General features: G+C 39.8%; 1 protein-coding gene across 1 annotated transcript in view; it reads right to left on the bottom strand.

The window, feature by feature from the left end:
• LOC139613393 (zinc finger protein 236-like) overlaps window positions 1-15519 on the bottom strand; it is a 64534-nt gene that overhangs the window by 25078 nt on the left and 23937 nt on the right. The window contains exons 16-22 of the mRNA XM_071470006.1: window positions 12044-12186; window positions 11139-11239; window positions 7200-7351; window positions 6408-6584; window positions 5798-6098; window positions 3148-3251; window positions 1542-1985 (exon numbers count right to left, since the gene is read on the bottom strand). Coding sequence (XP_071326107.1) covers window positions 1542-1985; window positions 3148-3251; window positions 5798-6098; window positions 6408-6584; window positions 7200-7351; window positions 11139-11239; window positions 12044-12186 — 1422 coding nt within the window. The remainder of the gene's footprint in view (window positions 1-1541; window positions 1986-3147; window positions 3252-5797; window positions 6099-6407; window positions 6585-7199; window positions 7352-11138; window positions 11240-12043; window positions 12187-15519) is intronic.

The following is a 15519-nucleotide window of genomic DNA, read 5'->3' as shown; positions in this document are numbered from 1 at the left end:
AATCAAGGCATTAAAAAAAGGCCAAAAAAATAACTTAAAAAAAACAAACAAAAAAAAACTTAAAAGACTTAAAAAAAGAAAAAAGAAAAAAAAATCAGACAAGACCCTGGAGGCAGATACATGATTATATATAAGGCCATATCTGGACCCTGATGGTTTCTCCTCAAACAAGAATAACCCTGAAGTACTGAAAATCTCATGAATAAGTTCCACTAAAAAAACTGAGAAACAACAAAGAGAATCTGGCAGTGAATTAGCTTTTTCCCCAGATGATGATGAAAGGAGTTTTTTTTTTTTTTTTTTCTCATTGTGAACTGAGCACTTTACTAAAAAATACACAAACAGAGAGAGAGAGTGAGGGAGTTGTAAGAAATATGGAGTGGTGAGCCTGAGGAAGAAAGCCATGACTGGAAAACATGTTTGGCCAACTGTCATGCTCCAACAGTGGTGTGGACAAGGTCATTACATGGCTGCACGGGGTAGTGAGACCTGGTCAACACTTTTACCCTGAATCAGTTGTGAGTGTTACAGAAAAAATGTTTGCAATGTGCTGCTCTGTAACTCCCTTATTGAGCACGTTACATAGCACCATACACCCAGCAGTTTGTATTGATGTGTTTGTTTCATCTTACAAACTGTCCTATAAACTACAGTCAGCTGGTCTCCACACCTTAAACACCAGAACCATAACTAGATTCCTAAAAAATTTCAATCTAATTTTCTGAGTCATTTTATCAGCACGCACAGGGAAATCTTCAGTGCTCAGCTGCTGAAGTGTGAAAGGAGAAACGCAGCTCAGCAGAGTGCAGGCATCATAAACGAGTGTTTGGCAGCTCTGATGCGGTTCCACATAAAAGCAAATTTATCCTCAAAACCATCAAAGTGCTATTTTGTGATCAGAGGAAAGAGAGTACACCAAGGGTGTCTTGTGGTGATCAATCACCTTCCTCCTCCTGGCATGGGCCTCATCAGGGATTGTGGTGTAATTCATCGTGTCCTGAGCAGCAGCGCTGATGTTGCCAATTGAATACCGACTGACTGACTGACACTGGGAATGATGATTCCAGTTACACCCACGAACTTCAGTGCATTAATCATCAGGTATTACACTTAGAGCAAAAGCCAAGTGACAATAAAATGTGTTGATGGTTGTTGGGTCATCCATAATACACAACAGTGAGTCTTTGGGTTAATAAACATTTTGTGGCTCAGTTTTACTGTTGTGGGTCTAAGCGTGAGTTAATTCAGTCAAAGTTCTGTAACAAACTGTCTTCTTGCTACGCTGCTTTACACAAAGCAAAATGTGTTTCTTGTATGTGCGTAGACACATCCATAATCCCTGCAAGGCGTGGAGCGATCGGATAGCCAAATGGTTGGGGCACAAATGCTCTGAGCGCCTGAGTCCCCAGTTCGACTCCCAACCGCCTGTTCTCTTTGCTGCTTGTCATTCCCCTACGCTCTGTCCTGTTTCCTGTCACCCTCTTCTGTTATTTATAATAAATATGTCCAAAAAAATTATAATTAAAAAGAAAAATCCCTACCTGACATGGAGGCAGGCAGGATGGCCTGTCCCACCAGTCCTGGTTGCAGCAGATTCTGGTCAAACTGTCCTGTCAGCACTTGGTTGGCCGGGAGGTAAATGCTGGGGTCAGAATTGGGCGTTTGTAGCAGACCCACAGATTGAAGAGCCTCTGATGCAGCCGGCTGCTGCCCCTGGCCCGAGGCCATAGTCTGCCCCGTTCCTGGGTCTTGACCCTGGCTGGTCTGACCAGCAGACGAGGCAGACCGTTTGGACTTGCGGCTGTCGCTATTAGGCCGGAAGTGGCACTGGATGTGTGTTTTGCGATGGCCTGATGTTCTGAAGCGGAGTTCACAGAAGGGACATTTGAAGGGCTTGGAGCCGGTATGGAGGCGCATGTGCACCTTTAAGCTGCCCTTTGTAGAGAAGGAGGTGTTGCACATGTGACAGCTGAACAGCTTCTGACCTGCAAAGATAAGTAAGAGTGTTAAGTGCAGTCAGCTGAATATGACTTATAGCTCTATCACAACTCCAGACTATAGCTGCTTGGTGTCTCTTTGTGGTCAGCAAGTCCTCCTTTTCTTTGTGTTTCATGGGTTATGTAAGAAGTGATGTAACTGTCCTGGGTGTGGCAAATATAAAACAGCTTTAAAATGACAAGGATAGCCCTGAATAGTCTGCAATCAGGCAAGGACGCTTTCATTTAACTTAAGGTTCAATTCCTCTAAAGTAGTTAACAAGGTCTCAGTGTGGTTGGGCTAAAAACTGTTTAGACCATACACATGTTAACAGTTAAAACACATAGTGATGAAAGAAACATTTGGAGAAATATCCTTATTTGCTTTCTTGCTGAGAGTTGGATGAGATTATTGATCAGGCCAGAGTGTAAAAACAACACAATGTGATTCTAAGAGTATTTACATGCCGGCCGTTGTAGCTTCCTGCAGTTTCACACAAAACCACAACGTTTACACTTTGTTTTCTGTATGGACTATGTTTACATTTATTCTCTTGTGGCAGACGCCTTTATCCAAAGCAACTTACGAGTGAGGGACATCACTAAAGCTTCAGTGCCGGAGGAGACACTGAAAGTTCACAGTAAGTGTTTGCTAGACAGACTAGTTAGTTAGGGTGTTAGAGGTCTTAGGAGAGGAGATGTCAAGAGATTCTTGAAGATAAGGAGGGACGCCGCTGCTCTGACAGCGTTCAGTAGCTTGTCCCTCTTTGTGTGCAGTGATGGTACTGCCAGACAACGTTCCTTGAAGGAACGCGGTGGCCGAGGAGGAGCATAAGGCTGTATGATTGAGTTCATGTGGATGGGTGCAGACACAGGAGTCACTCTGGAGGCAAGCATCAGTGACTTTAATTTGATTTGGGCAGCCATGGGCTAAATTCACTGTATACTGGCGGTGGCTTAATATTTACTACAGACATGAGAGCAGCATCAATCTTCCCAAAATGTTGAATTATTTCCTCTAAGAAATCTAAACAAAAGACTCCACAGTATTTTCTGCTTTTGACAAACACAACTGACAAAAAACCACAATGTTCCACAACCACCACGTCCAGCAGGAACCCTGGAAGAAAGTAAAACATCATCAGCATCTTTCTCGTGATAAAACACTAACCTGTATGTGTCTTGACGTGGCAGTCCAGGGTAGATTTCACTGTAAAACTCTTCCCACATTCATCGCACTTGTAAGGTCTTTCTCCTGTATGGATCCTGATGTGCCTAGACATTGACAGAGATTGACGCAGGCAAATTTGAAAGAGCTGAAGGACATATTAAAGATTTCATGTGGGGAAAAAAAAGCAGATGAGTGCAACTTAAATTTGTTTGCATGAAAAAAGAGAGATGAGTGAAATAATGGAAACAGGCAGCACAAGGTGCAGCCTCACTAGTGTTGGGGTTAGGTTAGGGTTATGACTGGTTATCATCCAAGACCACTCTTCCACTTCATGCCTTTAGTTGCCAGTGCTGTTGGTAAATGAGCTTCCAAAAACTGCAAATGCACTCTTGACTCCAAATATAAAAACTTAAATCATAGATGTGGTTCAAGCAATTGGAACCTCCAATAACATGGACCAACTTCTAAAGAGATGTAAGTATATATTTATTTCTACCACTACACTGATTCTTCCTCACACTCCTTCAAAGCTATTTTCTGAATGTTATAAAGAGATCATCAGAAATGGTGACCTTGTGCATTATTTACTAACTTCTGTCATTTGCGCTGTGTTGATGTTTAATTAGGATGTCTGACACATACTTGCTTCTGGATAATTGCATGGGCAAACTGGATGACCTACTACCCATGATTTGCTTCCAGTAAATGTGTTTTATTAAAATGAATATAATATTGTAAAAACTCTCGCCACACTGATGTGGAGAAAAAAAAAGGTTAATTTATGTAAAAGAAAACGAAACGATGGCTACATCTCTGTTCAGACTAACTCTGTGTGACAGAGTCTGCTGTTCATCTCTAGACTGTTGCATTGAAATATAAAATAGTTGCAGCAGTGATGTCTGTGAGCATTACCAACCAATGTGCTGTTCTGGCTTCTAATAAGCTTTGACACATGCAAGTCCACTCCTCCAACTGGACTTCGAGTATCATATTTCACTACCTCACCTGTATATGAAACAACATGACCCACAAATGCTGTTTAAAGCAATATTGAAAAATACTGGATTTTCCCTTTAAAAACAATATTGTGAGCAAACCAACTACTAGCAACTACTTCACAAGTAAGCACTCACGCTTCACTGACAGGGACTTACAGTATGTTCCTACACAGTTAGTAATTATAGCTACTCCAGGGGGCTACTGCCTGTGTTTACTGTTGTTTGGATTCAGACACAAGTGCATGAAATGATTTATGTACTTATTTATAACACTGTAATGTATGTAAGTAAGTATGTAAGTATGCATGTAAGTGCTTTTGCCAAGAAACACATCCAAAAGATCTCATCAAACCTGCTACATGTTGACAATATAGTCATCAAATGTCATTAAAATAAAGCTTATAATCTAAGAAAACATCTTTTACATCTTCTCTGTTCTGTGCTGTTATCAGCTGCACCAACGACAAACTGAGACGTTGTATAAAGAAAGTCAAAGCCACAAGTTTCTGCTCATTTTATCGATTTCATTTTTTATAAATCTCCATTAAATCCTCATGCTTCAATCACATTCTGAGAGGCAAGCTGACTGACCAGGAAGCGGAACTGGGTCGACAGTGAGACGCCACTCCACAGATCCCTCGCTTGGTTTCATCTTCTATCCACTTCTACAGTATTGTGTATTTATGATCTTGAACTGCATTTATTATGATTACCATGTAATAAATCATGAAGCTTTTTGGTTTTGTTTTAAATTTCTAATTATAAAGTCCTGCTGGGCTCAATCAGCTAATACTGAGGTCACTAACAGGTGATCCAGGTCTATACCCAGATACCGTTCTATCCAGACCTGAACCTGTAACCAATGAATTATTGAGAATTATTACATTTTTCTCATTTAACCGGAGCAGGTTTTGTCACCTTTACAGCAGTGGTCTAGCAGCCCAGGAAACTCACAGATCAGTTACATGCGTTAATAATAATCTCTAATGATGCTACGCAGCCACTGTGATTTGAGTCAGTGTGAGATACACACACAGGAGAAATGAGAGTTGGAGTGGGATAAAACTGATTGTTATTTCATTTTTTTCTAAAATGAGGTACTTCATTTTAAGATCTTTCAAAAGCTCTCTGTTATGATGTTCTTATCACTCACTAGAGCGCTTTGCTTGAGGATATTCTGTCTAACTGGACCTCTTTGAATTTTAATTGATTAGCCCCTGAGCTAATATCACTCCACACTGCATTTACACAGCCTCACTGCGGATGTCAGATAGAAACGGCCCATTAATATGAATTTTTTTTCAAAGGTCTGAGTCATAATTCATTTCAGACTTGTGCTTTGAGACTGAATAATTCACGTAGAGTTACTTCATCTGTCAGAGGGGGCGACTGCTGACTGTGAACAACCAAACATCTTTGCTTTCACTGTCGTTTTAATTGTCTTCAAGTGAAATCTGGCGCCGCAGTGATTGCAGGAACACTTGAGAGCACAACACATAAATCAGCTGCCACATTTGTCTACACAACTTGGCCATGGTTATGACAAAGAGGTCAGATAGAAATGTTATCATTACATATATGGTGTCTAATGTAGACCACGGCACGCTGACATTATTTTCTTAAACAGCTATAAATGACATTGATATTATTACCTGACAAGGTCACTGGGCTTCTTGAAGCTCTTGGGGCAGTAATTGCAACAGTTTGCAAACTTAGGTTCTGTCTCCAGCTCCACAGCCTTGTCTTTGATCTCGCTGATCCGATCCCTCTCAGCTGCCGACTGGGCGAGGATCCGCTCCGACACCGAGGCCTCCTCGCCGGGATCCTTCGCCAGCTCGGCCGCCTGCTCCTCAGTGAAAGTGATGATTTCCAAGCCCCTCCTCTTTGATAACTTTTGCTCGCCTTCCTCGTCTTCCTCTTCTTCATCAACATCTTGACTATCCAGACCTATGACTGGAAGAATTATCATTATTTGTCACTGGCTGACACTTCTTGGTTTGGCAGCTCAAACTGAGGCAAAGATGCATCAAAAGTGAAATGTTTTCAAAAATATACATTTGTATCCACAGCTGGAAATTCCATGTTCCCATGTTTACTATATTTCTCATATTCTTAGAAATGTTATTTATATCTTCCAACTTTTCGAATTTCTAACTACAGAGATAAAGTATGAATTGAATTGAATTGATTGTTATTGAATGAAACTGAGTCTAACCAAGTGTCATGTAATGACACAGTCAAACGGTATCTTGGAGTCCTTACTTTGGTCCTCCACGGTGTGCTCCTTCTTCATATGCTTTTTACACAGCAGGCTGGTCCTGAAGCTCTCGTCACACATGGAGCATTTGAAAGATTTGATGTGGATAATCATGTGGCGGTTCAGGCTACCGTTGGTGGTGAATGAGGCGTCGCAAACATTACACTTAAAGGGCTTCATTCCTGTTAGAGACAGATGAGAGAGACAGGTCTCAGGAAGTTATATTTATAAAAAACTGCTGCTATTTTACCGCAAGAAATTTCATTTAAGAACAACTTAAAAACTGGGGAACTTTAATGTGTCATATTGCTAGTTTAAGTCCCTTAAAAAAAGACTTTAATATTAATGTAGCATTGTCTGTATCTACTTTTAAAAATGTACAAAACTTACGAAACAAAGACTTCTAGTAACTGTCAAGTCATTTCTACATTTTCTAAAAACTTAATTTTGATCATGACCTTTTTTTCTCTATACAGAGTATTCTCTTTTTTTCCACTGTTTCTCAAGATCTTTAATTGCAGAGCTCACAGGAAAGGTTGATTATGAATCAATTCATCACATTTAATGAGACCCTTTTTAATTTGTTACTTTGGTATGAATGGAATGCAGGACCAGGCTTGGGGAGATAAGGTAATCCATTATTTTACTCACAATGTGCCAGCTTGAATTTTTTTTCACATTTTTAAATACAAAGGAATATGATACAGTATATTTAATAGTGCTCATTACCTTCAAAATTGGGATTAAGTCGGGAAGACATTTGAAGGTTTATCAGCACCTTTATAAAGCAAGCTCACCTGTGTGTGTGTTGAGGTGGGACTTCAGGACCCCGGCTGACACAAAGGCTCGTCCACAGAGGTGACATCTGTACGGTTTCTCCCCAGTGTGGGAGCGCACGTGCTGCTTCAGATGGCTTGACTTTTTGAAGCCTTTATTACACCAATTGCACCTGAAGAGGGAAAAAACAGATCAGTGGCTGGGGTTTACTTCTCAGAAATACCAAAAGAGCTGATTTGATGCTCAACTGTATGTAATTCTTTACAGTCCCATGCTGTAGCAAACTGGGCTGATGATGGACTGTTTGTTTTTAATGGAAAACTATATTGTAAACTCCCAAAATTGAACATGGCATGAATTTATGTGTGTTTATCAAATGTCAGAGTATGGGTATCTTAAAGAATATTCAAATAAAACTATGGTCTCTAAGGATTGTGCAGCAGTTTCTGAACCAAACCCCTTTTTCTGTCAAACTCTTTCAGAACCTGATAGCCTCTTTGACAACTCAAGGGAATGCTAAATGACTCCACAAATGTGCACAACAAACAAACAGGACTTATCATAAGCACCAACAAAACCCAAATGAAGTAACTCATTGCCACTTCCTCGGAACCGTTCAGCAGAAATGATGACAGCCAAGTGTCGACTGTCCCCAAAGCAGCTGGCAGGTGAAATAAAGGTTTTGTTTGTTTGTTTGTTCGCTGCAAAGGCAGATGCTGTGTGGGCAGGTGTTAATTATACTGTGTCATACTCTGAAACATTTTGACAACACATACTTGTCATAGCAAGTTGATGAGGATAGCTGCAACATTTATATTGAGAAAAAAAATCCTAAATGATGTAAAACACAGGGGGAAAAAAAACAATAAAACTTAAAAACGATACATTTTGGCTTAATGAGTGGATATGTGCTGCACTGTTTCTTGGCTGGGCGCAGTTACTTCCTGTGGTCTTGTTGTTACAATGTGTTTGTGGAGACACAGGCACATAATCACCCATAAAACCACAATGTGTCACTTCTCTGTTTAGTTTTTGTATGTGTTAAGAACAAGATACACCACGCTAATTCATCAGCTTTAGAGGTGCAGAGAGACAGACTGTTTTTTCTTTTGTACAGTACAAGACTAGTTGTTTTCCCCTGCTCTTAAGCTCTAAGCCTGTTTCTCAAACTTTTTCAGACCAAGCACCACTTAGCAACTAAAATCAAACTCACGGACCACCTAAATCCCCAAACATCTCCAAAACATATAGGGCCTACTAGAGCATTCTGATGTCTTTGTTGGACAGGACAGTGACGAGAGACAGGAAACATGGGAATAGAGAGTAGGAGAGTGACATTCAGCAAAGAGTTCAGCTGGCCAGGAATCGAATCAGGGTTTCGCCGCTCAAACACTCCATTATCTGATCACCTCTACATGAAGCAGAGTTTTAATTATCGGCAACTGGCAGCAAGTGGTGCTTATCACACACATGAAAACTGGTCGGATTTGTCATCAAACACGCTATGAGTCTCTTGTCTATTGTGTCCATTATGTCAGAGGTTTCATTTGATTTTCTTTTAATTGACCCGATCTTAATCCACCAGTCAATGATCTTGTCTGTTGTCCATGTTTGATGGTTAATAGTCTGATAACTGGTGAAATTTAGCACAATCCCAGGGCAGGCTAACCGTTTAGCCTGCCTTTCAAATGTCACGTAAACGTCATGTTATGTAACTGTAAATCAAATAATAATGTTTGAATTTACATGAGTTGATTTAATACTGAAAACAACACATATACACTGCTCACTAGGCTTTACTGTCGCTCTCAGACAGTTACATACTTAGCACACAAACATGAGAGTGGTGTCGATCTTCTTATTTAACTCTTGTTGATTAAGCAAGTTAAGCGCATTTACAAAAATGTGAAACCATCCCTCAGACTGGGTTTACATGAAGAGACAGATGAAATGCCTAAATCCACTGTGGAACTGGCATGTTCTCCAAGACGCATGGAACGACCCACCTGCCAAGTACCATGAGAAACTGTGTGGAGGTGTACTGAGGGGAAGTGGTGCAGTTTTAAAGGCGAAGTGAGGTCACAGCAAAAATTCATTCGATTTAGTTTTTTGTTCTGTTTATTGCATAACTAGCTCACACTAACAATAATAACATAGCTAGTTATTTGGTATTTTGTTTAAACAGAGATGGACTGGCTCCGTGCTGCTCCAACTAAGTGATGAAGCTGCTGCCATGAAACCAACATCAAGACAATTGTTCTGTTCTGTACTTTACAGTGTTGCTGGATGTGTTTTTCTTTTCTTACTGCCGTGAACTTTGATTAAAAAAGTTTGTGAAGGGCAGAAGAACCTCCACGTTTACCATCTATCCTCACTAGACCTGCAATAATATTAAACTGATGTCATTCTTGCTGTTCTTCTCTAAGGCTTGGTTTTGTCAGAGTCTAGAGGGGAAATACTACTTCAGATGTTGCAGGGGTCTTAAAAGTTTGCTTTTTGTTTTTTTAGTTTTTTATTCAAGTTAAATCGCGTGAAAGAATTAAAATAAATTCATTAAAAAGATGTATGTGGCTTATTTTTGCTCTGCAAGTCATGTTTCTACCGTTGACAAAGGTGTGTAATATTCTGAAAAGTTCTTGGTTGGTGTGATATATAGATGGAGAAGTGATTACTACACAATGTGGAGATGCCTGAGATACCTGAGCAAACATGAACGTCTCTCTGGGGCAGAAGTCTGGGGAAATGGTTGAAATGAAAGATGCTGATAATAAGGCAGGTGAAGTAATAAAAGCAGTCAGTGTGAAAGCTGTAAACAACACCTTCCACTTCCCCAAGCTTGGTGTTTATGATAGTGTGTATCATTAATGTGATTCAAAATTTGTTTGGATATTATAGATCACAAAAACACAATGGAAACAGTGCATGGTGGGAAAACTAAAAGCCACCAAACCGGCAAATAAGATTAAAATGACTCATTCCCATGGTGCATCTCAGAGAGCAGAATAGTCAGAAAGAGATCAGCAAAACAATAAGAAAACATCAGTACAAAACCTCGGGCTGTACCAGTTTAGTATGGACAGAGCAGCTAGGACACTGCTTTGTCTTCATTAAAACCAAGTAACTCTCCTTAGCTCTTTGAGATAAAATATGACAAGCTGATGCCAATAATCTGGGAGAGAGAAACTTCAGTCAAGAAGGTGAACATGTGAAAAGACAAAGAGGAGACTGGCAGAAGTTCCTGTCCCGAGATGGGAGAACATGTCAGGTAGAAAACCATCCCCACAGCACCACGGCTCATCAGGCCTGAGTGCTGCAGAGCAATCAAGCCTAAAAGGTGGAATGAATATAGACAGCAGCCACTCCTGAGTTAGCTGGAGTTTGCCAAACTGCTCGAAAAGTACTTTGAGAGCAGAATTTCTGGTTTGATGGGACAAAAATGGCCTGAATGCCAACTGAAAACCAGTTTTTCTCATAGCATGGTTAATATCACATCTACAGTGGAGTGTACCTATGGCAGGATCCAGACAAGTGGAAGCATGAGTAAGGATTGAGGAGGCAATGAACAGAGCATAAACCTCAAAATGGGCCAGGATTCACTTTTCAGCACGTCTCAAATCACTCAGCCAAGACAGCAGGGGGAGTTTTGGGAAAGTCACTGAATGTCCTCGAATGGCCCCGCCAGATGCTGGAATTACCTACTGAAAATTGCTGAGGAGATCCAAGGATTACAGTTCACTCATGCCCTCCATCTATTCTGAGGGAGTTTTGAGAGGATCTTTCAAGAAGCAAGGTAGAAATAGGCTTTAAGAAATAAAGGTGTGTAGAGATCGTAGAGGAAGACTCAGGGGACTTAAAGCTTTGATTACTACTACTGGTGCTTTTACAGAGGGTTACACACACACACACACACACACACACACACACACACACACACACACACACAGAACACAGAAGTAGACCTGTAGGCTCTCTTGGTGTTGTCCTCACTGCTGTCCTGGTAGTCCTGTGTCTCAGTCAGCTGAAGCTCATTCTGGCTGCTCTGCTGAAGAAGCCCATTCGTCTAAATCAACAAACACAAAGCAGAAATACATTTTCAAAGAAATTATTCAGTTTGATCCAGATACCGTGATAGTTTGACATTTTGTTATGAGAAGACTGATTCCACTCCTGTGTGTGTATAATACGTATGAATCTAGTGACAAGTGGAACAACGGGGAGAAGCTGGCAGGACTCTGCAGATGTTCAGAAATACACCCACCAGCACCTCGAAAGCTCATTAATTAACAAGTTGTATCTTGTTTAATCCTTAGTCAGACAGAAATATCAAAAAAGGACAATATGTGGTTTCACCTGAGGTCACAAGCCAGAACTGCTTCTGGAGTTAAAACAGTTTGTCCACTTTTAAGTTTTAAGTGTTTATGCTAGGCTAGGCCAATCGCTTCCTGCCCCAGCATACAAACATGAAGGTGGTGTCAATCCTGTCATTAAACTTTATCAAGAAAACAAATATGGATACTATATTTTCCAAAATGTCGAAGTCACTAGTTGTGTTATGTTTAATACCCATTAGAACCAAAATAAAGTAAATAAAATGAATCAAAAAATACCTTCATTTAATTTCAAGAAGATCAATTTTTGTGACATCAATATGTAAATCCCAGCAGCTAATTACTCCTAAATTTAATCTGGTTATTACCTCAATGAGAAAGGGAGCCTGTGGCTCAAGATCAAGACCAAATGAATAAACCACTGGAGTGAATTAACTCTTAAATATGTTTACTAAAAATTATTCAGTGACCATATTAAATCAGATCTGAGAAGTGAAAGCCAGATGAACGGATGTAAGGATTAAGCAGCCACTCACCACCTCAGCACTGGGAACGTGGAGCAGATTGGGTGGGTGATAGCTGGAGGACAAGGCCTGAGACTCCAGGGTGCTGGAATCCTGCAGCTGCTGGACGGTGGAGAACTGGGACTGATTGTAGCTCGATTCAGTGATGGTGAAGCCTGGAGGGAACGCACGGGCAATAATCAGTCGATGGAGTTACTGATCAGATTAGTATGAGTATGAGCACTGGTTGATTGCAATATTGAGTCTATACAGAATTCTCTTTAAAAGCAAAATGGGGATTTACTTTTCAACTGAATAAACACTCAGCAGGTAGAAAAGCAGCTCAGCACAAATGCAGGTGATAAATCAATAAAGCTTAAATCTTTGTCTAAGCAAAAATAATAACTGGAAACTGTTAAACCAAGTTCAACACAACACAGCAAAATAACAGGCAGAACCTTGGTCCATCAGCAGGCAGGGAAACTTCTGTTGATTTTGAGATAGTGAACTTCGAGCAGACTCACTCATTGAAACTGTTGACTGCTGACAATAATTACTGGCCAGCACTGGGATTATGGTCTGCAGCAGAAATATGTTGGATGATCTACAGTCTTGAATCTGTTATTGCAAAAACGCTGTCTGCAAACCCATACACAATGTAATATATGTACATATATTGAATTTCTTTATATGAAATATATGTACATATTAAATAAAAACATGTAAAAATTGTATATCAAACTAATCAGAAATTTGAACAATTTCATATATTGACATAAATCTCTAGCCCATTCAAATATGTATGTCTATGTATGAATGCTCATATTGTAGCAATATGTTACATAAATATATATCCATCCCAAAGTCTGTCAATATATGTTGATTATTATATACAGTGGGTTCCAAAAGTCTGAGACCACTTTCCCAGAATGAAAAGACAGACATGTTTACATTTAAGATTTTTAGCATGTAGAATATTTACATGTATGTTGTTTTAATTGAATTATTTCTGCATGGTAACAGTATAAAAAAAACATACAAACTACGAATGTAATGTAATGTACTGATAGACAGAAAAGCAGTGACTAGAGTTCAGTTGACTGCTGCTTTAATGATCCTGTACTGTAACACTGTGTGTGTCTATAGTCAGCATTGTATTAGTAAGTCATTTGCTGGTGGTATGGTTGTTAGAGAAGCTGACAGTGCTATCTTAAACAGCTACACATTATTGGAGGGAGGATCTCCATAATTACTGTTTTCTTCTGCTCCTTATAGGTTTATTAAAAGAAACTGTTGTTTGCTTGGTGTGGATTGTCACAGCATGTAAAAAAAACCCCTGCGTTTAATAAACAGGCGTGATAATGGAAATGGTCAGAAAATGTTAATGCTGTGTTTGAGCCACAGTTCAAGTTGTTTTATTTCCTCAGCAAATATCCACAAAGCCTGCTAGAAAGAGACTTTTAAATGTATTCTTTCAGTTTTATTTATGTATTCCTTCAGTGTTGTGTCCAGTGTCTTGTTTCAGGCTGTTTTATGTGGGGGTAATTCATCACCACCAACGATAGGAACAGGATTACAAAATAAATCAAAAGGCTGGTTCTATTATTGGGTTTAAAAAGTGGGTTGAATCACAGTTTTTTTGATAGAAAGATGCTCCACAGAACAATTTAGAGGGTCTTGCATGCCCACAGCTATAAAAGATATGAATGACAAGTGATATTTGCCTGTTTTCTGACATAGAGGTTGTGTTTTCAAAAGTAATTTCTGAGTTCTCATTTTTATAAAGTCCAGATTATAAGTATTTTGACAGTTACACATTTTTGTTCCTCAGGCTCTGTGATTCTGCCCACTCAATTCATGAAATAAAATAATGGATACCACATTAAAGTGTCAAGTCTCAGTTTTAATTTGAGTGAGTTTGCAGCAACATACAAAGACCTGTGTGGGAGATCTTTCAACACATAGTGTCCAAAGTTTACGGGTTCGAAAGTAATTGGACAGATACCAATGAAGTCAAACAAAATGGAATTTAATTTAATATTTTGTGGGAAATATTTTGCAGTCAGTGATAGCCTGGAGTCTTTGATCTCTAGACGTCAGCAGACGCTGGTGATGCCCTCTCACTGCTGCCTCCCTCTACCCTAACATGAGTCTTAGTCTCTCTGTCTTTAGTCTGCTCTTCACCAAGTGGACTGCAGCTCAGACAGACTGAGATCAGGTGACTGACTCGGCCAATCAAACCTATCACACCTCTTTATCCTGGAACCTTAAATCTGCTCATTCATGTACTTTAATCCAAATCTGTGATGGTATCAGTATCTGTCCAAGGGTCTGGACTGTATGTATTCTTTTTGCTTTGTTAATCTTAAAGGTTATTTTTCATATTCACTGCCTGTTTCTACTGGCTGCATCACTTATGTATTATTTATTGGTTGATTGTATTGTATTAATATGTTGTTTTTTTCATGTAGGGCCTCCTGAACTTCACTTATATTTTCTTATAATATATACTTTGTGGGTACATTTCATATCGCTGTGGCAGCATTTCATTCACCATGTTGTCTACTGTAAGCTGTCTGACTTGTGTATCTTCTGTCATGTCTTACTGTGCATGGCTGACCATATGAGTTTCTCCTCGGGAGATTAATAGAGTTATCCACTCAAAGGCTCATTTACAGACAGAGAATCCTACAACTTTCCTGTTTTTGAATATAAATAATAATAATAATAATAACTGAGAGGCTGTTTAACTTAAAATCTGTTTCTGTTCTTCAAACACTTTCACCTTATGCCCACATCTGAATAAAACAAAGTGCTTCACACAAAGTAACTACTGTATAATCTATAAAGGAAAACAGCCCACAGGCTGTTGTTGTGGTGCTAAGGTTTATAATGTTGGGTAGTGTGGGTGCTCAGTATTCATACATTCTGTGGCAGTTTACAGACCACTGCCTTTGCTGCAGAGCCAATATGTGAACCTAAAACAAAGCACGACAATACAGGCTTTCCCCTAGAAGCCCCCAGGGATCAGTATCATAAACTTTAGGACTACAACTGCATTATAAACTGCATTATAATGCTTTAGCCATGATAGCAGTACACTGGGAGTTAAAATATGATTAGATGCTCATGAGTCTTCTTGCCTCCAGGTCTGCACCCTTGAAAATTTGATGACACTCGAGGCCATATGGCCTGGACCCGAAAGTGATGAAACTCCAGGTCTGTTCTGGTAAGATAAAAAGGATACATGCCCCCTGAGGGGATGAAAGAGCTAGATTTGCCTCACAGATGTTTGCTCAGTTTGCTACCCTGCCTGCAGCAGCCGCCCAAAGTCCACTGCTCTGATAACACTGTAACCAGGCTGGCAACGACAGTCATTTGGCACAGTGGGAATATGGTGAATTAGTTGGTGGGAGTAGAGAGGCAACCATATGTTTCAGCACAGTGCAATGGCTTCAGAGTTACACAGCAGAGATGAAAGAATAAAGACACACAGCTACAGGACACTT

The sequence above is a fragment of the Trachinotus anak genome, unplaced genomic scaffold (assembly GCF_046630095.1).
Source record: "Trachinotus anak isolate AG129_WGS33_773 ecotype Australia unplaced genomic scaffold, CSIRO_AGI_Tana_v1 ptg000032l, whole genome shotgun sequence".
Lineage (NCBI taxonomy): Eukaryota > Metazoa > Chordata > Actinopteri > Carangiformes > Carangidae > Trachinotus > Trachinotus anak.
Note: the sequence above shows the minus strand (reverse complement) of the source record. Positions and strands in the feature narration are given on the sequence as shown.